A 25,976-nucleotide genomic window follows, 5' to 3' on the forward strand; every position below is an offset into this window, starting at 1 on the left:
TAATCGATAGGCTGGATGTTGATACCTATGTTGCTGTGTAGTTAGATAATCTATTATCTCTTGATGCTGTGTGTAAGCCACGTTGAACTCTTGAGGTATATGTGGGATATAAGTGTCAAAGTAAAATAAAGTAAAGTAATCCAGTAGTTTGCTCAACGTGGCGAGATCTACAGGCTGTGCTCACAACCCGTCAGCCTGGGAAACAGCTTGTGACAGGATTCAGGTTTCAAAGTGTAATCTGAGTATTTCTCATATTTAACAACATACTAGAAATGAACAGGACAGCTCCCTAGAAAGATTACACTCACCCCATATACAAAGGTTATTTTTGTTCCTCTCCTGGATTAAAGATAGCAAAAGGCTGATTTTAAACTAGCATATAATTCAATGGATTGTACATTAGAACCTAGCAGAAAAACAGGAGACATCTATATTTATCTCCTTATAGTCCACATTAAGAGCTAGATTCAATGAATTACGCTCAAAATTAGATATTTAGTTCTGCCTCTTGAAGCAGTTCGACGAAACAAGTGGCCCTTGCCGCGGTTGGTTTCTTCTTTACCATCTTTACAGTACATCTTGAAACTTTGTGGGATCTGGTGCAGCTCTCTGTCGTGGACGTAGATTCGTCCTGGAACTGCTTGGTGATATCAATCGAAGAGAAGTGCTTGATTTTTTGAGCAAGATGGTTTTTTGATAGTTTTTGGAACTGGTGCCGTGTTTGATTTTTGTAATAGACTTTAGCAGTGACTGTATGTGATTTGGCTATCATGACCATGTTTTTTGGGGGGCAGTCTGTTCTCCACATTAGGTGGAGTTTTTTCTACACTGCCTTTTGTTTACCGGTAGATTGAGCTTAAGATGAAAATGGACTTGAGTAGAGTGCAGGCTTTTATTTGTTTGATATTTACCCTTAATAACCTGTTTGATTTTTGAGGCTTTTTTTATAAATTGGTTTTAGCCCCTTGCAGTCCTGTCTAAACTCTATGGGGTCCTTTTACTAAGCTGTGGTAAGGTTAACAAGCGGGTAACAAACACCAAATCAGCACTGGTGCCCTGCAGTATTTGTGAAGCTGGCATGCGCTGTTTCCTTCAATAGACAATATTTTTCTATTTTCTACCGCGGGGGGGCGTTCCCAATGGTAATCACCAATGCGGCCACATTGGCGTGTGCTGCATGATTACCACATGAGTAGCATGTGAGCTTTTACCGCTAGGTCAATGGGTGGTGGTAAGGACTCAGGTAGTAAATAGCCATGCTCTACTTTTAGTTTTAGAATATGGACATTTACTGCTCCATTGAAAAATACCTTTTTTCCCCAGCCACGGTTAAATATAGCCCAGCTCGTGCCAAAAACACATGCCCACACTACCACAGGCCACTTTTTAACATGGCTTAGTAAAAGGACCCCTATGTTTGGCAAACCTTTTTTGCGTTTTGCTTGGTGGGTTAGTTTGCCTTCCCTATATTTTTCTGACAAGATGATTTATTTATTTTTGTTACATTTGTACCCTGCGCTTTCCTACTCGTGGCAGGCTCAATGCAGTTTACATAGGGCAATGGAGGGTTAAGTGACTTGCCCAGAGTCACAAGGAGCTGCCTGTGCCTGAAGTGGGAATTGAACTCAATTCCTCAGTTCCCCAAGACCAAAGTCCACCACCCTAACCACTAGGCCACTCCTCCACATCCGAGCTAAGGTCCAGATTCAGTAAATGGCACCCAAATTTGAGTGCTGCAAAAAATCAGCATGGAGCAGTATTCTCTAAAAAGCATTCCAAGTTGAGTGTTCTTTATAGAGTAGCGCTTACAGCCCATTCCCACGCCCAAATTTTTAGCACCAGTATTTACTCCATCCAGTGGCATAGCCAGACCTGACATTTTGGCTGGGCCCAGAGCTAATATTAGTGGGCACTATATATATATATATAGCCCACCAATAGAGAGAGAGAGGCATGAGTAGTGTTTCTTGGGATACTACAAATTACACAATGTTAAAAATGATGTAAAAAAAAAGTACTTAAACTTTTATTACCTGCAGTGCTTGTCTGAGCTCCTGGGCTCGAACGAAGAACCTTCCAGGCTCGCCTCCTCTCACTAGCTAGCTCATTGCTCCTCACCCCTCCTCCCTGTAACGTGCACTGCGTGCATGCACGTGCAACTATTTTTTTTAGCCTGATGATTTGCACAGTGAGAAGGAGGCTGCTGAGAGCGCCAACGTGTAGATCAGTTGAGCGGCCGGGCGCCGCAGCTACGATGAGGCAGGCACTATCATTCAGGCAGCTTCGCTCCGGAATGAAGGGATCATGGATGGGTGGGCCTGACAGCGTGGCTACGACGAGGCGAGCCGCAAGCGCTGCCATTACAGGCAGCTTTGCTCCGGAACAAAGAATCAGCTGTTGGATCATGGATGGGCGGGCCTGGAGGGAAAGTGGCTGGGCCAGGGCCCATCTAGGCCTGCCCGTGGCTACGCCCCTGACTCCATCTGAAACCTGGTGTAAACACCAGCGCCCAACTTTTACCATTTGGGCAAGGAAATGGCGTTATTTGTGGAATGCTGTACCACACCACCTGGCCATACCTTATTTTGAGTTACAAGCTAGGGGATTTAGGTGTGTGGGTTTATACAATAGCATGCAGGAAGACGCATGCGCAAAATCTAATTAATGCCAATGAACTACAATAATTAATTGTTCACATCATTTAATTAAATACACAATTGTAAATTAAATTTAGTATGGTCTTGTTTCATATCATGCCCATATGTGGAATCTTTTGGAATTGCTCCTACAGTACTGTTAACGGTAGGGATTAGATGTAAATGGAAAATTGCTAGAATCATCAGTGTGATCATTTGGAATCTAAAATGGGGCTACGGCAGATATATTTTATGGTTTTAAAGAAACTGCCCCTTTGTAGTCCAACTGGGAGGAAGCAAGTGTGGCTATGTGAGAAATACAAATCTAGAACAACCAAATAAAGCACAACAGGACCTCCAAGGCTAGAACAATGGTGCAGACTTTATTGGAAAAGGACCCAACACGGGCCGTGTTTCGGAGCGACATGCGCCTGCCTCAGGGGTCAAAACCAAAATCCTTTGAAGTGAAAAAGAGTCCTTTAATGGACTCTTTTGGGAAAGATCATGTCGATCACTCTTGAAAATAACAGCTGATTCCAATAAACCGCTGAAAACCCTAAATGAAAAGTATGAGGTGTTCTAGCCGATTTTGGAAGCTTTCCATGATGTATTATGAGGTATTGTTTTTAAATATCTTATGGTATGTAGTAAGTTAACAACTTTGCTCAGAATATGATTGATATTTTTGTTCACAGTAAGGTCTCCTGATTAAGATATTTGAAACACGGTCAGTGTTGAGACCGAGATCAGGACAAGTGAAAGAACTGAAGGGTCGATTCTGTGCAAAGGATTGAATAAGTTTTTAAAGGAACATTGATTTGGAGTGAGAAAGCACTTTGGATTAGCCGTTGGGCAATTGTCACCATTGTTCACAGTGGCAAGTGATCAGGAACAGATTCACAATAATAAACAGTGGCAACAGCCAGGGTGATAGAATTTGTTAATAACTCAGCAGTAAAACCTTCAGTGGCTGGTGATAATTTACGGGCTTTTTTGAGAGCAAAGCTAATTTGAACAAATTCCAAATACTCCTATTGATGAGGGTTGATGGCTTAAGGAAGAATTGATGGGTGAATTTCAACATTATAAGAAACATCACATTTGAACAGTTGGAGATAAGTAATTTACAATATGTAATGATTGCTGTATTTGTAAGCTCCATCGGAGGCTGTCATTAGTTTAGTTAGTGTAGGAGACATTTAGTTTTGTATTTTTTTAATTTTGTAGTGTGAATAAAGATTCTTGATAATTGGAATAAGAAAATTATTAGTCATTATATAGCAAATTGATTGAAATTGACTATTAATATATAAGACATCTCATATATTTAGTTTGGTGCTCCTTTAAGTAGATACACAAAGTAAAAGTATACAGATCCAATTAACCAAATGAAAAATGTGAGAAACCACTGTTATTCTTTGTGGATCCTTTTATTAGAGTTAAAGTCCTTCACCTTAGCTCTGTAGGGCCAAGGCCCCCCAAGGAAAGTAGTTTCTTGCAAGTTTGCTGATTGGGGGACCTTATCATAGAACATATCACTAGAAAGGCAGTAAAAGCATAATTCTATAACTTGGTAGCTCCTGTTTGGTGCAGTGATACTGGACACTGAGCACCAATTCTATAATGGCATCTGTATAACAAGATGCTGTTATAAAATACTAGTGTAAACCCATTTTGGCATGGCAAACCTGGCATAAATGGGCACAGCTTAGTGCACCTCACAAATGATCATTTGACATTAATATTCATAATACATTAAGGGCCCTGTTTACTAAGCAGTGTTATAGGCGCGTTAACATTTTGAATGCGTGTTAACCATTGACGTGCCTACAATATCCCTATAGGCGCTTACATTGTTAGCGAACGGGCTAAGTGTAGGGGTGCTAAAAACACTAACGCACTTTAGCAAACAGGGCCCTAACTGTCCTACAGTATATATAAAACATCAATTTGAGGTTTTATGTACTGTAGAATACAGTATAGATTATAATTTTATCTTGTAATCTAAGGAAATATGAATCTACTAGTAAATAAGGCCCATTTCTGACAGAAATGAAACGGGCGCTAGCAAGGTTTTCCTCGGAGTGTGTATGTTTCAGAGAGTGTGTGACTGTGTGAGAAAGAGAGAGTGGAAATATGAATCTATACCACTTGAAACACAGCATTGTAAATTTTAGAAAATACTTAAAAAGATAAAAAAGAAACTCAATAAAACTATTTAAAATTTAACCTCTTAAAATCATATGTTATTAGGATTTATTTACCATCTTTTTGAAGGAATTCACTTAAGGAAGTGTACATAAAATGTAATTCTATAACTTGCCACCTACAAGTACATGCCACATAGTGTTCTGTATTCTTCATATTGAACAGTACCGAGGAAGTATGAAAGTTTATGCGTTACCACCAGATCATAAAAATGCACGCACACACACATAGGCATATATGGTTACACATCTTTATGTTTGATATGTTCAGAATATTGTGATTTTGTGCATATGATTTATTATTTTTATTGATGATTTTATATGTTTTTAAAGTCTGGATGCCAATTTTTGTTATTTGATATTTGTCACCACATATTTATATATTGTTATCATTCTATTTTATAGTATTTTGTTCACCCCTGATGCAGCCTGAGGGCAAAACGTGGCCACGTCAGGTTTTTATCTGTCATAAAACGAAGATACATACCAGTAGCAGGTATTCTCCAAGAACAGCAGGCTGATTGTTCTCACAAGTGGGTTGACGTCCGCTTCAGCCCAGGAATTGGCGTTTTGCAAGCAAAATATAAAAAAAGTTTTGCCAGAGTCTTCTGGCATGCATGCAGCGTGCAGCGTGCACCACGCATGTGCGGACCAATTTCCCGCCCGTCGCGCAAACGCGTTCCTCAGTTAAATCAAAAGCATAAAAAGAAACAAATCAACTCCAAAGGGGAGGTGGGCGGGTTTGTGAGAACAATCAACCTGCTGTCCACGGAAAATACCTGCTACAGGTATGTATCTTTGCTTTCTCCGAGGACAAGCAGGATGATTGTTCTCACATGTGGGGTATCCCCAGCAACCAGGCTCACTCAAAACAATGAACATTGGTCAATTGGGCCTCACAACAGTGAGGACATAACATTGATTGACCTGAAACCATAAACAACTAACTGAGAGTGCAGCCTGGAACAGAACAAAAATGGGTCTAGGGGGGTGGAGTTGGATTCTAAACCCCGAACAGACCGTCGCGTTGGGTATCCTGCTGAAGGCAGTAGTGAGATGTGAATGTGTGGACTGATGACCACGTTGCAACCTTGCAAATCTCCTCAATGGAGGCTGACTTTAAGTGAGCCACTGACGCCGCCATGGCTCTAACATTGTGAGCCGTGACATGGCCCCCTCCAGAGTCAGCCCAGCTTGGGCATAAGTGAAGGAAATACAATCTGCTAGCCAACTGGAGATTGTGTGTTTTCCGATGGCAACTCCCCTCCTGTTGGGATCAAAAGAAACAAACAACTGGATGGACTGTCTAAAGGACTTTGTCCGCTCCACATAAAAGGCCAATACTCTCTTGCAGTCCAAGGTGTGCAAACTGCTTTCGCCAGGGCGGGTATGAGAACGGGGAAAGAATATTGGCAAGACAATTGACTGGTTCAGATGGAACTCCGACATCACCTTTGGCAGGAACTTAGGGTGCGTGCGGAGGACTACTTTGTTGTGATGAAATTTGATATAAGGTGCATATACTACTAAGGCCTGAAGCTCACTGACCCTATGAGCTGAAGTAACAGCCACCAAGAAAACGACCTTCCAGGTCCTTTTGAGATTTCATCAGGAGATTTCATCAGTTGGGTGAGGACGGCATTGAGATCCCATGACACTGGTGGAGGTTTGACAGGGGGCTTTGACAAAAGCAAACCTCTCATGAAGCGAACAACTAAAGGCTGTCCAGAGATAGGCTTACCCTCTACACGGCGATGATAGGCACTAATCACACAAAGTGAACCTTTACTGAGTTGGTTTTGAGGCCAGACTCTGATAAGTGTAGAAGGTATTCAAGCAGGGTCCGTGTAGGACAAGAAAGAGGATCTAGGGTCTTGCTGTCACACAAGACGGCAAATCTCCTCCATTTGAAAGAATAACACTTCTTCGTGGAATCTTTTCTGGAAGCAAGCAAGACTCGGGAGACACCCTCTGAAAGACCCAAGGAGGCGAATTCTAAGCTCACAACATCCAGGCCGTGAGAGCCAGGGGCTGTAAGTTGGGATGTAGAAGCGACCCCTCGTTCTGAGTGATGAGGGTTGGAAAAGAGTTCAATCGCCACGGTTCTTCGGAGGACAACTCCAGGAGAAGAGGAAACCAAATCTGACGCGGCCAGACGGGTGCAATCAGGATCATGGTTCCGCAAAGTCTTCTCTACTAGAGGTATGGGAGGATACGTATACAGAAGGCCTGTCCCCCAATGTAGGAGAAAGGCATCTGACGCTAAGCTCTGAAAGCAGGGCCCTGATGTGCTCGTCGAGAGCCGCCATCGGACAAGGCTGTAGGGTCGGTAAAGGAGCCGGTGACAGAATCTGTCGAGGCTCGGGAGCAGGTACCAGGCTGCCAGAAGACCGATGTATCGGCACCTCCTGAATAGAGGGGAGCGATCCTCTCAGCGCCGACGCTTCTCGGGTGCCGATTCCCTCGATGCCCCGGAGCTCCCGGCACCGTGTGTCGAAGGAGAACGATGACGGTGTTTCTTCATCTTCACTCGACGCCCGTCATCGAGTCTACTCGGTACTGATGAGGAGGACATAGAATCTTCACGCCTCCTCGGGGCCGTGTCCGACGGTCGGTCCCGGGGGACCTGCATAACAGGAGGCCTTGAGACAAGTGAAGACCCACTCGATGCCTCACTGCTCCCAGCATGAGTTGGTTGTTCCACAGCCATTACCTTCGCTCCCGATCTCGATGTCGACTTCGCCGACCTCTGTACCGATGTCGACGTTGAAGGACCGGACAGCTCCAAAAAGGTTCGCTCGTTGGGCCTCTCGAGACGCTTGGGTCCGTTTCTTCATGCGAAGACACACACTGCAAGCGGCTGGGCTATGGTCGGGCCCACGGCACTGGATACACCAAGCGTGGGTATCAGTACCCGAGATAGTCCAGTTGCACCGAGTACAGCATTTGAAGCCGCTGGGTGTCTTCGATGATATGGAAGGAAAAGCTGCTTCGGTGAACTCAAAAGACGTGATTGTGCTTGTTAGAAGAAAAAAGGGCACAAAAAGAAGGAAACAACCCGATCGCGCGGCCGGCTTCGAAAACAAAGGAAACTTTAATTGGTGCAAAAATAAAGAATCTACGGGAAGTGTTGTTTTTTTTTTTAACTGTAGAATTGTAGAAAAAAGAAAAGAAAAGAAAAGAAGGCAAAAAGCCATGAAACAAACAAAGACTCTTTCCCGGGCCTGAGAGGAGCGCAGAAAAAAACCTCTACCACACCTCAATGCGGAGAAAAGAAAACTGAGGAACATGTTCACACGACGGGCAGGAAATTGGTCTGCAAAGACTCTGGTAAAACATTTTTTATAGTTTGCTTGCAAAATGACGATTCCTGGGCTGACGCAGACGTCGACCCACATGTGAGAGCAAGCAGCCTGCTTGTCCTCGTAGAAAACAGTATTTTAGTTGCCACCATCTTCTCTCAAAAACTTGTTACTTAGTATGGCAAGCTCTCTTCATTGTCTTCTGGACTTTTGCATTGCCCTGCCTCTGTGTGCTCTCTCTTCCCTAGTGCATGAACCTTTCAAGATCTCAGAGGTCACATCTAAAGAAGAGACCTGTGTAAAGCTCATGTGCTACAGCATCCTTCTTGTTGGTCCTTTAAAAGGTCTCATGCCTGTCAAAATTGAAATTCTGTGACATTTATGCATGTGCAAAAAATTAAGCACAGGAGTAAATCCCTCTGAGACAGAGCCACATACTCCTGGACCAGCTTAAACGTCTTCTAATTCTTTGCTGCATGAGGAAAAATGTAATGAACCTAACATCTACAGACATAGATTGTAAGCTCTTCGAGCAGGGACTGTCCTTCCATGTAGTGAATGATACATACCTGTAGCAGGTGTTCTCCGAGGACAGCAGGCTGATTGTTCTCACGACTGGGTGACGTCCGCGGCAGCCCCCACCAACCGGAAAAAGCTTCGCGGGACGGTCGGCACGCAGGGCACGCCCACCGCGCATGCGCGGCCGTCTTCCCGCCCGTGCGCGACCGTTCCCGCCAGTTGAATGACAAGCAAGAAAACAACATGAAAACGCAACTCCAAAGGGGAGGAGGGAGGGTAGGTGAGAACAATCAGCCTGCTGTCCTCGGAGAACACCTGCTACAGGTATGTATCATTCACTTTCTCCGAGGACAAGCAGGCTGCTTGTTCTCACGACTGGGGTATCCCTAGCTCTCAGGCTCACTCAAAACAAGAACCCAGGTCAATTGAACCTCGCAACGGCGAGGGTATAACAGAAATTGACCTACGAAGAACAACTAACTGAGAGTGCAGCCTGACCAGAATAAATTCGGGTCCTGGAGGGTGGAGTTGGATTTACACCCCAAACAGATTCTGCAGCACCGACTGCCCGAACCGACTGTTGCGTCGGGTATCCTGCTGGAGGCAGTAATGTGATGTGAATGTGTGGACAGATGACCACGTCGCAGCCTTACAAATCTCTTCAATAGTGGCTGACTTCAAGTGGGCCACTGACGCTGCCATGGCTCTAACACTATGAGCCGTGACATGACCCTCAAGAGCCAGCCCAACCTGGGCGTAAGTGAAGGAAATGCAATCTGCTAGCCAATTGGAGATGGTGCGTTTCCCGACAGCGACCCCTAGCCTGTTAGGGTCGAAAGAAACAAACAATTGGGCGGACTGTCTGTGGGGCTGTGTCCGCTCCAAGTAGAAGGCCAATGCTCTCTTGCAGTCCAATGTGTGCAACTGACGTTCAGCAGGGCGGGTATGCGGCCTGGGGAAGAATGTTGGCAAGACAATTGACTGGTTAAGATGGAACTCCGACACCACCTTCGGCAGGAACTTTGGGTGGGTGCGGAGCACTACTCTGTTGTGATGAAATTTTGTATATGGAGCATGAGCTACCAGGGCTTGAAGCTCACTGACCCTACGAGCTGAAGTAACTGCCACCAAGAAAATGACCTTCCAGGTCAAGTACTTCAGATGGCAGGTATTCAGTGGCTCAAAAGGAGGTTTCATCAGCTAGGTGAGGACGACGTTGAGATCCCATGACACTGTGGGAGGCTTGATAGGGGGCTTTGACAAAAGCAAGCCTCTCATGAATCGAACGACTAAAGGCTCTCCAGAGATGGCTTTACCTTCCACACGATAATGGTAAGCACTAATCGCACTAAGGTGATTCCTTACTGAGTTGGTCTTGAGGCCAGACTCTGATAAGTGCAGAAGGTATTCAAGCAGGTTCTGTGCAGGACAAGACGAGGTTCTAGGGCCCTGCTCTCACACCAAACGACAAACCTCCTCCACTTGAAAAAGTAACTCTTTTTAGTGGAATCCTTCCTAGAGGCAAGCAAGACACGGGAGACACCCTCAGACAGACCCAACGCAGTGAAGTCTACGCCCTCAACATCCAGGCCGTGAGAGCCAGGGACTGAAGGTTGGGGTGCAGCAACGCTCCGTCGTTCTGAGAAATGAGAGTCGGAAAACACTCCAATCTCCACGGTTCTTCGGAGGACAACTCCAGAAGAAGAGGGAACCAGATCTGACGGGGCCAAAAGGGCGCTATCAGAATCATGGTGCCGTGGTCCTGCTTGAGCTTCAGTAAGGTCTTCCCCACCAAAGGTATGGGAGGATAAGCATACAGGAGGCCGGTCCCCCAATGAAGGAGAAAGGCATCCGACGCTAGTCTGCCGTGTGCCTGTAGTCTGGAACAGAACAGAGGCAGCTTGTGGTTGGTCCGAGAGGCGAAAAGGTCCACCGAGGGGGTGCCCCACTCTCGGAAGATCTTGCGTACCACTCTGGCATGGAGCGACCACTCGTGCGGTTGCATAACTCTGCTCAGTCTGTCGGCCAGACTGTTGTTTACACCTGCCAGGTATGTGGCTTGGAGAAGCATGCCGGACTGGCAAGCCCAACGCCACATCCCGACGGCTTCCTGACACAGAGGGCGAGATCCGGTGCCCCCCTGCTTGTTGGTGTAATACATTGCAACCTGATTGTCTGTCCGAATTTGGATAATTTGGCAGGACAGCCGATCTCTGAAAGCCTTCAGTGCGTTCCAGATCGCTCGGAGCTCCAGGAGGTTGATCTGCAGATCCTTTTCCTGGAGGGACCACAGACCCTGGATGTGAAGCCCATCGACATGAGCTCCCCACCCCAGGCGAGATGCATCCGTCGTCAGCACCTTCGTGGGCTGTGGAATTTGGAATGGACGTCCCAGGGTCAAATTGGTCCGAATGGTCCACCAGAGCAGTGAAGTGCGGCAACTGGTGGAGAGGCGGATGACATCTTCTAGATTCCCGGTGGCTTGGAACCACTGGGAAGCTAGGGTCCATTGAGCAGATCTCATGTGAAGACGAGCCATGGGAGTCACATGAACTGTGGAGGCCATATGACCCAGAAGTCTCAACATCTGCCGAGCTGTGACCTGCTGAGACGCTCTGGTCTGCGAAGCCAGGGACAGGAGGTTGTTGGCCCTCGCTTCGGGAAGGAAGGCCTGAGCAGTCTGGGTATTCAGCAGGGCTCCTATGAATTCCAGAGACTGGGTTGGCTGGAGATGGGACTTTGGGTAATTTATCACAAACCCCAGCAGCTCCAGGAGTTGAATAGTGCACTGCATGGACCGGAGGGCTCCTGCCTCCGAGGTGTTCTTGACCAGCCAATCGTCGAGATATGGGAACACGTGCACTCCCAGCTTGCGTAGGTAGGCCGCTACCACCACGAGGCACTTTGTAAACACTCGTGGGGCAGAGGCGAGCCCAAATGGCAGCACACAATACTGAAAGTGCCGTGCGCCCAGGCGGAATCTGAGATACTGTCTGTGAGCTGGCAGTATCGGGATGTGAGTATATGCGTCCTTCAAATCCAGGGAACATAGCCAATCGTTTTTCTGAATCATTGGCAGAAGGGTGCCCAAGGAAAGCATCCTGAACTTTTCTTTGACCAGGAATTTGTTCAGGCCTCTCATGTCTAGGATGGGACGCATCCCCCCTGTTTTCTTTTCCACAAGGAAGTACCTGGAATAGAATCCCTGCCCTTCCTGCCTGGGTGGTACGGGCTCGACCGCATTGGCGCTGAGAAGGGCGGAGAGTTCCTCTGCAAGTACCTGCTTGTGATGGGAGCTGAAGGATTGAGCTCCCGGAGGACAATTTGGAGGCAGGGAGGCCAAATTCAGGGCGTATCCGCACCGCACTATTTGGAGAACCCACTGGTCGGAGGTTATGAGAGGCCACCTTTGGTGAAAAAATTTTAACCTCCCCCCGACTGGCAGATCGTCCGGTACGGACACTTTGAGGGCGGCTATGTTCCCGTTGATCCAGTCAAAAGCCCGTCCCCGGCTTTTGCTGTGGAGGCGCGGGGGGCTGCTTAGGCGCACGCTGTTGATGAGAACGAGCGCGCTGGGGCTGTCCCTGTGCCTGGCGAGGCCTTCGGGCCGGCTGGGTGTACCTACGCTTGGCGAAAGAGTAGGGTGCAGCCTGCCGGACCCGGGAAAAACGTCCACCTGCTGAGGTGGATGCTGAAGGCGCCCGGTGGGAGAGCTTGTCGAGGGCGGTTTCCCGCTGATGCAGTTGGTCCACCAGCTGCTCGACCTTCTCACCAAAAATGTTATCCCCCCGGCAAGGGACGTCAGCCAGTCTCTGCTGGGTGCGGTTGTCCAGGTCAGAGGCACGCAGCCATGAGAGCCTGCGCATCACTATACCTTGGGCCGCAGCACGAGATGCCACGTCACAGGTGTCATAGATACCCCTGGACAGGAACTTTCTGCATGCCTTCAGCTGCCTGACCACCTCCTGATAAGGCCTGGACTGCTCCGGCGGGAGCTTATCGACCAGGTCCGCCAGTTGCTTCACATTGTTCCGCATGTGGATGCTCGTATAGAGCTGGTATGACTGGATGCGGGTCACGAGCATGGAGGATTGGTAGGCCTTCCTCCCAAACGAGTCCAGAGTGCGAGACTCCCGCCCCGGGGGCGCCGAGGCGGTATCCCTCGAACTCCGTGCCCTCTTGAGAGCAGAATCCACGACCGCCGAGTCATGGGGCAATTGTGGCCGCATTAACTCTGGGTCAGAGTGGATCCTGTACTGGGACTCTGCTTTCTTGGGAATGGTGGGATTAGTTAATGGTCGCATCCAGTTCCGAAGCAGTGTCTCCTTGAGGACATTGTGCAGCGGTACCGTGGAGGACTCTCTAGGTGGTGAAGGATAGTCGAGGACCTCGAGCATCTCAGCCCTCGGCTCATCCACAGAGACCACGGGAAAGGGAATGCAAATAGACATATCCCGTACAAAGGAGGCAAAGGAGAGACTCTCAGGAGGCGAGAGCTTCCTCTCCGGTGAAGGCGTGGGGTCCGAGGGAAGGCCCGTAGACTCCTCTGAGGAGAAATATCTAGGGTCCTCCTCTTCCCCCCACGAGGCCTCATCCTCGGTATCGGACATAAGCTCACGTAGCTGTGTCCTGAACCGGGCCCGGCTCGACGTCGAGGCACCGAGGCCTCGGTGTCGTCGAGCGGTGGACTCCCGCGCCGGCGGGGACGAAGCTCCCTCCATCGACGTCGACTGGGACTCCACCTGCGTGGCGGTCGAGACCGGCACCGCAAGCGGCGGCGGTGTCGACGGCCTCGGCACCGGGCTAGAGCTCGCCGGCGCCACAGTCATCGGCGCCGAGGGCGCAAGCACCCCCGGCGCCGGCACAGCCCTGGCGCATCAGCCCTTCCAGGATCGCTGGAAGGATGGCTCTGAGGCACTCGTCCAGGCCCGCTGCCGGGAAAGGCGGTGGGGCCGGTAGAGGTGTCGGTGCCGGAATCTGCTGGGGGCCAGGAGACGGCACCGAAGTGCCGGGACCCTGACGCGTCGGTACCTCCACAACCGACGGGGACCTCTCCTCCCGACGCGGACGCTTCGGCGTCGACTCCTCTCCGATGTCCGGATGCATCGAGGGCAACCGGTGACGGTGCTTCTTAGTCTTCTTGCGGTGCCCGTCACCGGTGCCGGGTGGTATGGAGGAGGAGGAGGACGATCCCCCTCGGTCTCGAGGAACCGAGTCAGACAGGGTTCGGTCCCGCGGGCCACGGGCTGAGGGAGTGACCGGGGCCGACTGCCCACGTGGCCTCTCACCCCTACCCTCACCGGAGGACCGGCGGGCTGACGGGACCTGTTCTCCTGGGGTCGATGCCATCGGTGTCGATTTCTCGGGCATCGATACCGGTACCGAATGACCGGGCGTCGATACCGATGCCGTCGAGGTCGACGTCGAGGAGCCGGCGCAAGTTCCAAAAAGACGGTCCCGTAGAACTTGCCTCGCAACCTGAGTCCGTTTCCGGAGACCGAGACACAGAGAACACGACTTGAGATTGTGCTCCAGCCCGAGGCACTGGAGGCACCAAGCGTGGGTGTCGGTCTGCGAGATCGGCCGGCCGCACCGACCACACTTTTTAAATCCACTCGGGACCTTCGAGGACATCGACGGAAAAATCGCGTCGGCGAAATTAAAGTCGTCGATGGTGGCGGAAATCACACCTCGAAAAAGAAAATCGACGCCCCCGCTAGAAACGAGGGAAAAAGGAGCGCGTGCTCCTCCTTTTTTTTTTTTTTGAAAAAGGAAAACCGGAGCGCGCGGTGACTAAATAAACTAAAAGAAATAGAAAATAGATGAGTCGCGTAAACGCAAACGGCTTTCCGGTGGCTGAAACAGAGAGAGCGGCGAAGGCACGACTCTCTCCAGACGCGGAAAAAAAGGAACTGGCGGGAACGGTCGCGCACGGGCGGGAAGACGGCCGCGCATGCGCGGTGGGCGTGCCCTGCGTGCCGACCGTCCCGCGAAGCTTTTTCCGGTTGGTGGGGGCTGCTGCGGACGTCACCCAGTCGTGAGAACAAGCAGCCTGCTTGTCCTCGGAGAATAAATTGTACAGCGCTGCGTAACCCTAGTAGCGCTTTATAAATGTTAAGTAGTAATAGTAGTATTTAACCATGTAAGCAGCTCAGGCAACTTGTAGAACTGATATTACTGTAACCGAATTTCAAACTTCTCCTTCTGAAATTCACATTTCTTCTAAGAAATGAAAAGGAGGGATTTAACAGAAACTGACAATTAATGACTGGTAAGAATGGGCACAGGTGAAAAAAAAAAGGTGGTTCCCTTTCCAAATGTTCTAACATTTTCCTAATTTGGGGGAATTTTTCTGGTTCATTTCAGACATTCAGTTTAGTTAAAAAATTTTAATGCATGTTTGAAGTTTTTAGCATGCAGAATTCGACTATACGCATGTTAATGGGTCCTTTTACTATAGTGTGTTAAGCAGTGAACACATGAATTATACGCGGTACATGTTACCACACAAGCGTGCTATTTCTATGGTGGTTTAGCAGTTAGCATGTGCTAACTTACACATTAAGGTGGGACTTCTACATTTGTTGCTCAAAATTCAGCACCGGAAAAAGTTAGCACTAAGTGTGATTCTATGAAGGGCATTCACCCTTTATAGAATTGTGCTTAGCACCAATTCCTGCGACCAACTTTAGGCGCCAGTATGCTGAAACCTGGTTTAAATGCTGGATTCCAAGTTAGGCGCGCTTCTCTGGCATTCTATAGCTATGCATATAAAGGACCTTTTACTAAGCCATGGCAAAAAGTGGCCTGCGGTAGTGTGGGGGGCGTGTTTTTGGTGTGCGCCGGGCCAGTTTTTACTGCGTCTGGGAAAAAGGGTTTTTTCTCAATGGACCGGGAAAAGGGCCTGTGGAAAAACTGAAACTAGCGCATGCCTATTGTAAGTGGTCTGGGAAAGATCCAACTGAAAGAGTGCTGAGTCAGGGGCTCGAGGAGAAGGTATTCTTAAGGAAGAGAAAGGTTCACTCTCAGGTTCCTATACACATGAGATTCGCCCCCTAGTGGCTAACAAACCGGTCAGAATATTGAGTAGAGGAAGGAACTACCATTCCCAGGATGCATCACACCCTAGGCAAAACTTGCAGGAGCTGGAGGGTGGGGAGGATGATTGGGAAATGGTCTCTGATCAGGGTGATGAGGAGCAACTGTGGAAACCCTGTGGGGAGGAGGCTATGGAGTATAAGATGGAGGCAGTGGAGGGGCTAGAGGATGAGTGTATGGAGATTTCAGCTCTAGCAAGGACCCAAGGGGAAAGGGTGGCAGAGCCAGCGAGTACAGAGCAAGAACCAGACAGTGGTTGGAGCCTACTAGCCAATGGTGAAGGCAGGAAAGCTAAGCAGGAGCAGCCCAGGCCTATCACCAGAAGGGGGACCTGGTGACACTATTTATGGCCTGAGCCCTTAAGGCCATCCATTGATCTAGCAGTAAGAGCGCATGTGCTACATGTGTAGTGACCAGTCAGCGCGTGCCAATTAACGCCGGAAATGCCGTGTATGGTAGGAAATAAAATAATCATTTGTCCTGGCAGTATGGGCATGTGCCAAATCTGAAATTACCACCAAGGGGCATGCTAGGCTGGTGGTACTCTCATTTTGGCACATGCTGCACATGCGTAAAGCCTACCGTGCCTTTGTAAAAGGGCCCCATAGCTTTCTGGAATGCTCTCTGATACGCCCATGCCTCTCCCATGGGTATGCCCTCTTTTGGGATATGCGCTATGGGAGTTTGGCATCCTGCCTTATAGAATAGCAAGCAGCCAGATGCATGTGCAAATTTTGATGAGCACCAATTAACATCAATAATCGGTTGTTGGCACCAATTATTGACGGTTAAAAGCTTGTTAACCAATTAATTGGTGCACACATTTCGGCAGTGTGCCCAAATTTGGGTGTGGAAATTTTGACGCCATATATAGAATCTGGGGGTAGTGCATTTTGTGTTATGTGGCGGGAACTAGGCATGGTATGGGTGGAAAATGGGTGTGGATAGCATACTACAGTTAGCACAAGCTACACACTATGCACTAACTCACTTGGCGAATTAGAACAGGTTCCCTTAGTATCTAAGGAACAGGAGGGGCTACGTGTGTCTGCGTTAATTGTAACCAGAATTAATGTGTGCTAATGAACATTTCTGTACAGGAACTGAGGAGGACTTGTTGGGTACATCCTGTGTCAAGTTTTACTATTAAGGCACAGTTCCCTGACTTCTATAAATTGCGCTTGAAATTGCATGTGTAAAATTTGGGTGCATGCCCAATTTTTGCATGCAATTTAATTGAACAAGCCAATTAGCGCTGATAATTGGAATTTTAACAAACAATTATTGATGCTAATTGGATTCAGTTAAAAGTAGCATGGCTAAATTTAGGCGTGGGATCTTATGTGCTAGTCCAGAAAGGGAGCACAGTCATGGGAGGGTCAAGGGCAGATCAAGGGTGTTCCTTTAATTTATGGTGGTGGAAAAGAAAACGGTAACGGAATTCAAACATGCGTGGGATAAACATAAAGGAATCCTGTTCAGAAGGAATGGATCCTCAGGAGCTTAGCCGAGATTGGGTGGCAGAGCCGGTGGGGGGAAGCGGTGCTGTTGGTTGGGAGGCGGGGATAGTGCTGGGCAGACTTATACGGTCTGTGCCCTGAAGAGGACAGGTACAAATCAAGGTAGGGTATACACAGAAAGTAGCACATATGAGTTTATCTTGTTGGGCAGACTGGATGGACCGTGCAGGTCTTTTTCTGCTGTCATCTACTATGTTACTATGTTATAGAATTTGGGGGATCCGTGCCTAATTTAGTTGTGGGGATTTACACTAGGGTTTGATCAGCGTAAATGGCTGCACCTAAAAAGTAGTCACGGTTCCTAGTGCTAAGAGCTATTCTATAAACGGTACCTAATTTTACATGCCATTTATAGAATAGTGCTAAGCGCTATTATTTTCAGCGCCATTTATAGAATGTACTCTAGTAAGAGCAAAATTATAGTAAAAGACCCCCAAAGTTTTTTAAGGTACGCTAACAAACTGAATGCACAGTAATGAAAGCAAATCTCTAATGCATGGGCCCATAGCCTTTTCCACTCATTACTCTGCATCACTGCGATGTGAACCAACTAAACCAGTGGTTGGCACACAAATAAAATATATTCTCTAAAACAAAATGGGACACAATACAGTATTCCAGCCTCCCCTTTTCTTATACTTCAAATAAAATAAAGAACTCATGGAGAAGGGTAAGTGAAGGATTGAGGATGGAGAGGAGATTCTTTAAAGGTTTCATGCAGTGCTCACCTTCTGCCCATCCATTCCTGGAACACCAGGAGCACCATCAGAACCCTGAAACAAACAGATTATAAAGTTTTTAACTTTTCAACATGTTAAAGAACCATGTTGCATATACATTTTCTTTACTGTACCTTTTCAACTACTGTAAACCAGGGGCCTGATGTTTGGCCCATAGTGGTAAACAGCTTGTACGCTGCTCACAGCCATGGGCTGAGTTAACCCCAGATATTCAATGCCAGGGTATGATCAGCTTCCAGCACTGACTATTTGGGTTAGTGCAGCAACCTAGAAGTTAACCGGGTAAAAAGTGTTGTGGGACAACAAACAACGAAAAAATCCTCCATGGACACCAATGATGCAGTTATTGCCATTCTGCTTTTTTTTCCTTGGGCATGCGCAGAACATCGACGCTTACCATGAGACCAGTATGCACATGTGATAGGTGCTTTCTCGACTTTCCACATACCTCATTTGCATGTGATTTCCTTTGAGCATCGGTCGCCATTCCACGTTTGGGAACTTCAGTGGTGGCTATATATATACACGGATGTTAACGGTGACTTTTGAGCATCAGCCTCTCACACTTCACAAAGCATTTGTAAACAATTTGCATAACCATAACTCTGCTTTTCACAAAATTAAGTAGATGTCTTATGCAAGCAACCAGGAAAAGGGAAATTTAGCCATTTTTCTGCAGCCTTTGTTCCCCTGAAATTCAGCCGGTGGCGGGCAGTGCTTTAACTGCTCGTTGCTAGCGTTGAACCCGGATATTCAATGCTGAGCCATTTGCAGTGGCCGGCATTGAATATGCAGGTTTTTCAATGCTGGCTAATGCATGACTGGTTAAGTCAATATTTAGATTTTACCGACCATGGCTTAGCAGGCAAAGATAGGCCCGCTTTTTATGTGCCCTTATTTGACACTAAGCCTGGTCGTTTAAGCCCTAACTGCACCTAAGATTCATAAGATGAGAGGAACAGAGTTTGGGGGGAGGGAGAAGGAGGCCTTTAGAGATGAAATGTATTGGGGATTCACTATCAAAAGGTTTGTACACTCCTACTTTATACTGCTACTTCCAATTAATATGTGCCATCAAGGACATTGCGGTCAGTGAGTGCTTGTGCACTGGTTGTGCCAAGTTTAAGACATTTGTGTTTGAAAATAACCAGAACTGGCACCTTTTCTGTGGCTGGCCCATTGGAGTGGATCAAATTGTGTCGAAGTCACAACGGACTGTTTCACTGTTTAAATCAATGTTTAAATGTCCTCTGCTAAACCAAACTGATGAATTGTCTTGATCTGTCTATGCTTCATTGACTTTATTGCTTTGCTGCGGTTGTGTTTGTTGGTAGTTTGTTATTCGTATTTTAATTTGTAGATGTTGCTTCGTTACCTATCTTGGATAAGGGCGGGATATAAATAATGAACACAAACATAATAGCAGTGCAAATTCTCTGTGCAACCACTGAAGGAAGCTTCCAAGACCACTGAACTATAAAGTTTCAACTAACCTTGCCATGTTGTCTAAATTTGCATTCAGAATGTGATGAACTTGATCAAACACAGAAGGAACCTGATATGTACGGGTAGATTACTGTTCTGCTATGCAGCAGAGACAGTAAGCACAGCATAGCAGAACAGTAGTCTTAACCTGAAGTATACTTTCAATAGATGTATAAGCTCAACTTTGTAATTTCATATCATGTAGGTCTCTTAAAGAGTAAAATTTTATTGCCAAAAACACAATGTTCTCACCCCTACTGACCCACAACTAGGTAGCTTTTTTTGCTTGAAGGAGTTTAACAGATGCCGAACAATGTTTGGACAAAGCATGTTATGTCTTGATGGTCTTGGAGATACAGAAACAAAGAATAATAGCTTTTCCATCTGTGACTAGTCTGATTATTCCCATTCAAACGAGCCTGGCTTTTTTTCATTCAGATTTCAAGAACATCATGCATGTTTCTCCCTCTACATTTTCCCCATTGTAGTGTTTAGGTGAAGCACCAACAAAGAGGCATCCAGTTGTCATTCCTACTGCCGATAATATACTGATATTGCTGTGATGTAAAGCTATTAGTCTAGCTCAGTGTAGATAAGGCTAAAAGTGTTCACAGGAAACAGGTTCTCTAGTTACCAGATGAACAAGAAGACATGAACAGGCCACCTGAACACAATCAATACAAGACCATTTATCAGCAACACCTAAACCCTCTGTTTCTGCTGTTCCATTTTTTGTCATATGGTACTGATCTATTCCAGCAAAGGGCACAAATCCAGCTTGAAACCTGATCTTACTTGTGCAATGTTTTAAGTTTGGTTTCATAGTTTTGACTGTGCTTAAATAGGAAAATTGGGGGGACCTTGTAACCTGTGAGTTCAGCAGACAGATTGAAAACAGTCTGCTCTGAATTGCTTGAATTTCCTATAATCAGGGAAATTAGAAGTCTTAAGTCTCACACTATGCAGTCATATTTTGAAAAAGCGAACTCCAGACTAAACTGCTTCAACATGGTCTAACAGTAGCTAATTCCACTTACTGTTTTCTGCATGCAATTTGTCACTTAAAGTCTAATCATTTTCACGGTATTTGTCATTTGTACTGTACCTTTTGTCCAGGAGGTCCCTGAGGTCCCTGGAAGAGGGGAAAACAATTCAGTTAGCATAATATTATATTTAGTCTAGTGATCAATAACTGTGCAGGATCGGAAACCAGCTGACATATTTTTGCATGAGGTAAAATGGTAATTTCTCCCGGGATCATACAGATCTTTTCCTTTCTTTATTCCCTACTGTTTTTTTGGACATTGATACCATTACAACCTGAGATTCAAATGTTATGCTCCCTTTTTTTTTCTTTGATTTCTATCCCATCTGTTTTCAGAGCAGTCTGTTGAAATAATCAGAAGTATACTCCTGGTACTAGATCAAAAACTGTGCAAACCTAGAGTGCGAAAGGCAGAGAACTTTACAATGGCAACATAAGTAAACACATATGCAGCAAAATTTACACACAATCTATGAAAATCCACCACTGATCCTACAGAAGGAAATAGTGTAAATAATCCAAAAAGCAGCCCAGTAACCACACAAACATATTTGCAGATGTTCAAATTATCCTATGAAAAATTATTCTTCTCAGATAATGGTGAAATCATGTTAAAAATAGCTTTATTGGATGAAAACATTTCAAAAGTATTTCTGAAGGAATGACAGTCTACCGTTTTGTGTAATGACAGTACTTATTGCTGATTTTAAATAATAGTCTTGAAGGAGTAGGGTAAAAGAACAGCACTTCCAAGAACACAAGGGAATCAAAAGTTCTTTACACACACTTTCATTCTAATGACTCAACACAGAATAATGTTTCAGCACCGAGCACCTGCCTCTGGCATCTAAAAACAATATATATATATATATATATATATATATATATATATATATATAAGATACATAAAAGTATAAAGCATTACAATTATCAGTTATAAAGAAATCAATTATAACAAATGATCAATTATAAGAAATGATGAAAAATTAAAAAGTTATGATCATGGTATATAAATGAAAAACAACGCATATTTGGAAATATGTTCTAAATATTAAAAAAACATATAATATATTAAAAACACCAAATTCAATGTATATATGGGGTTATATGTTCATTTGAGATGAAGCGGAACAAGAGGAATATAAAAATGTAAAAGTAATTTTAAAAATATTTAGACCACTATGAAATAAAAGAGCATAACTAGAAACAAAAATAAAAAGGTATGGAATCATAAAAGTTTGGGAGGCAACACTCTCTAGCTGGTCACAGGGCTTCAAAATATGAAAAAGTTTGCAACATTTATCCACCACAAATAAGAAATACCAAATCAAAACTGTTATGCTAATGACATATCATATACATGTTAACTCTGCATGTTTAAGCACTATGACCAACTAATATGTGTTTCTAGTTATGATTTTTTTATTTCATGTTGGTTTAAATTATTTTTTAAATTATTTTGACATCTTTATATTCCCCTTGTTCCTCTTCGTCTCAAATGAACATATAACCCCATACATTTATATGTGTAAATTCTATACATTGAATTGTGTATGTTTTTAATATACTAATATGTTTTTTAATATTTAGAACACGTTTCCAAATATGTGTTAGTTTTCATTTATATACCACTAGTATAGAAAGTCCGTTTCGGTAGGCAATGAAATGGGCGCTAGCAAGGTTTTCACGATAGTGTGTGTGTGTGCGAGTGAGACAGAGGGATTTGAAGAGTGTGTCTATGTGTGTCTGATGGAGCATGTGTGTTTGTGTGTCTGAGAGATACAGAGAGTGTGTGTGGTGAAGTGATTTCCATGACCCTCTCCCTCCCTTGCTCAGTCTGTATGTCTGTGTTGCTGGCCCCGCCCCCGTTTTCCATGACCCTCTCCTTCCCTTGCTCTCCGTATGCTAAGAGAGTTTACATGCAGTTCCACATCTTTTTCAACCACTGCTGTACACGTGCCTGAAACCTGAAACACGGCTCCGTAGACAGCCAGCTGGCTTTGGCTGTTGTCTCTGCAGCTGCTCCTCCTCTCCCCTGTGACGTCGCTGCACTCCTCCGGGGTTTTCCTGCAGGGGCAGTGGCATGCAGGGGAGAGGAGGAGCGGCTGCAGAGACAACAACCAATGCCAGCTGGCTGCTATGGAGCTTTTTTTCTGGTTGTATAATTTTATTTTGTTTTTTCCTTTTTGTACAGGCCGCTGCTGCTCAACAGGAAAAGCGGCAGCGGCCGTTCAGCATTGGTGGCTGCGGGTGGCGAGGGGTTTGATGTGGCCGAGAGTGGGGGGGGGGGGGGGGTAGGGGCTTGGGTGTTGCGCCGTGGGGAGGGGTTTGGTTGCTGTGCCGGGGGGGGAGCAGCTTCTGTGATGCGCCTGCACGGAGGGGCTTTGCTGTTGGGGGGGGCTCTGTGAGGTGATGCGCCGGGGAAGGGGCTTCTGTGATGCGCCTGCATGGAGGGGCTTTGTTGTTGAGGGGGGTTCGTAGGCATACTCCTCCCCCTGCCTGGCTTGTACTGTTGTAGATGCCCCGCCTTCTAATCAAATGTGATGATGTCATGGGCGGAGCGATGTGATTGGTTGAGTGCCTTTGCTCCGCCCTCTACGTCATGACGTTTGACGCGGGGGTGGAGCTAACACTTATGGGCATATTCTGGGTTTCACCACCATGCATTTAGAATGTTGGATATTGTGGAGGCTTCATAGAACGTTGGAAGTGCGTTTTATATAGAGAGATGACCGAAACATTTTAAGTTAACATTTTTAATCATTTGTTATAATTGATTTCTTTATAATTGATAATTTTAACGTTTTGTACTTTTATGTATCTTATTAATATAAGGAGGAGGTTGGGAATTACAGACCTGTCAGTCTGATCTTGGTGGTGTGTAAGCTAATGGAAACGCTTCTAAAGAGGAGGATTGTGAGATTTCTTGAACTAAATGGAATACAGGACCCGAGGCAGCATGGCTTCACTAATAGAGGGTCGTGTCAGACGAATCTGACTGTCTTCTTCAACTGGGTGACCAAACAGTTGGACGTGGGAGGGGCACTTGATGTGGTATACTTGGATTTCAGCAAAGCCTGTGACACAGTTCCGCATAGGTGACTGATAAATAAATTGAGTGTCCTCGGTATGGGACCTAGAGAAACTGATTGGGTTAAAAATTGGTTGAATGGTAGGAGACAGAGGGTAGTGGTAAATGGAGCTTGCTGTGAAGAAAAGGATGTCGTCAGTGGAGTACCACAGGCGGTCCTAGGGCCGGCTCTTTTTAACTTCTTTGTGAGCGACATTGCAGAACGGCTGTCTGGTAAGGTTTGTCTATTTGCGGATGATACCAAACTCTGCAACAGGGTGGACACCCTAAAGGGCATGAATGACAAGCTGGAGGAATGGACCGATATTTGGCAACTAAGGTTTAATCCCAAAAAATGCGGGGTCATGCACTTGAGTCGCAAGAATCTGAGGGAACGGTGAAGTGCTTCAGTGTACGAAGGAAGAGTGGGCCTTGGGGGTGATTGTGTCTGATGACCTTAAAGCTTCCAAACTGGTAGAAAACACAACGGTCAAAGCCAGAAGGATGCTTGGGTGCATAAAGAGAGGCATGACTAGCAGGAAAAAGGAGGTGATAGTGCCATTGTATAAATCTCTAGTGAGGCCCCATTTGGAGTGCTGCATGCAGTTCTGGAGACCGCACCTACGAAAAGATATAAACAGGATGTAGTCAGTTCAGAGGGCGGCTACAAAATTAGTAAGCAGTCTTGAATGCAAAAATTATAGGGACAGGCTTATGAACCTCAACATGTACACGCTGGAAGAGAGGAGGGTGAGAGGAGACACAATAGAGACGTTTAAATATCTCAAGGGCATTTATGTACAGAAAGAGAGCCTTTTTCAACTGAAGGAGAGCTCTGGAATGAGGGGGCACATGACGAAGTTAAGAGGGAATAGGCTTAGGAGTAATCTAAGGAAGTACTATTTCACAGAAAGCGTGGTGGAGGCATGGAATGGCCTCCAGGTGGAGGTTGTAAAGTCAAGGACTGTTCCACAATTTAAAAAGGCATGGGATAAGCATGTGGGATCACTTGGGAAAAGGAAGAGTTAGGTGTTACAGAGGATGGGCAGACTGGATGGGTCATATGGCCTTTATCTGCTGTAATGTTTCTATGTATTGTTTTTAGACTCCTGAGGCTGGCACTCAGTGCCAAAACATGATTCCATGTTTAGTCTTTAGAATAAAACACTGTATGTAAAGAATTTTGATTCCCTTGTGTTCCTGGAAGTGCCATTCTTTTACTCTACTCCTTCAAGACTGTTCCTGCTACATCCGTAGGGGTTGGTGTTCCTCCACGTCTGTGGTCAGCTCCTTCGTTCACATCTGGCCTTCCAACCATGAGACAATGTCCTCAGCTACAGTGAGGACCATCTTAATCGCTTACTATAAAAATTCTATAATACAGAAGAAGACACAGATCATCTTCAGCAATAATCTCTTATACATAAATGGACTGATGTTATTGACTTAAAGAGAAACATTATTAGAAATGATTTACACTCTATGAGTATGATTACTTACTGTAGAGCAAAGAGAGTACATAGAGGATTATGCATTTCTAAATCTTCAACCATGTTTTTAGATGACCAGACTTTGTTTTAGATAAATGTTCAGTTCTTAATTGTGCTTTAGACCTAATGTATTTAATTGCAGAGACCACCAAAAACAAAAGCAGTTCTCTATGAGAACTGTATATTGAAAAACTACGTATCTTAAAAAAAGAAAGACCAAGATTTTGATATAGGTCTCAATGATGTCAATCAAAGAGTGGATACGGTTAAAGGCGAAATTAAAGAGGTTAAAAACAACAAATTCACCAGAGATGAAGCAGATTACAGAAAGGGGTCAATTTACCCATTTGCTAAAGCTAGGGTATACCATAATCCCAAAAAGGACAATTATTCTGTGCCTGTGTCCAAAATAGCAGTGGCAAAAAAGGTTGGGTCCCCACAGAACAAAGCAGAAAACGAGTGAGTGGTGACTCTAGAGATTCATACATTTCTCCCTTCAGTAGTCCAGTCAACTCACCCCCATCAGTTACTTCCCATTCACCTCCTCCATCCACTTCTGAACCGCAGGACAGATACATCTTCAGGTGCAGGGGACATGGCAGAGGGACAGGCCAAAGCATATTTTACCACCAAATGAGCAGAGACCACCGTCAGGACAGCTGGAGATAAATATCCCCATATTTAACCTTTCAAATATCCATCTTTCTGAAGCAGAGTCCCATGTTCTACAAAAAGGTTTGTCTTTCAAATCAACAACAAAGTGCAGTACTTGTCAAATCCATGTGAACCTTTTCAAATTCACAAGGAAATTAAAAATCATTCAATCCTCTTCTCAGACCACTCCCAGATCTGATTTCTCTATAA

The 25,976-nt window shown here is 45.8% G+C and overlaps 1 protein-coding gene across 1 annotated transcript in view; it reads right to left on the minus strand.

Moving 5' to 3' along the window:
- LOC115462122 (collagen alpha-1(XXV) chain-like) overlaps positions 1-25,976 on the minus strand; it is a 323,214-nt gene that overhangs the window by 119,005 nt on the left and 178,233 nt on the right. The window contains exons 9-10 of the mRNA XM_030192160.1: positions 20,613-20,639; positions 18,011-18,055 (exon numbers count right to left, since the gene is read on the minus strand). Coding sequence (XP_030048020.1) covers positions 18,011-18,055; positions 20,613-20,639 — 72 coding nt within the window. The remainder of the gene's footprint in view (positions 1-18,010; positions 18,056-20,612; positions 20,640-25,976) is intronic.

Source organism: Microcaecilia unicolor, chromosome 2 (genome assembly GCF_901765095.1).
Source record: "Microcaecilia unicolor chromosome 2, aMicUni1.1, whole genome shotgun sequence".
In the NCBI taxonomy this organism is placed as follows: domain Eukaryota; kingdom Metazoa; phylum Chordata; class Amphibia; order Gymnophiona; family Siphonopidae; genus Microcaecilia; species Microcaecilia unicolor.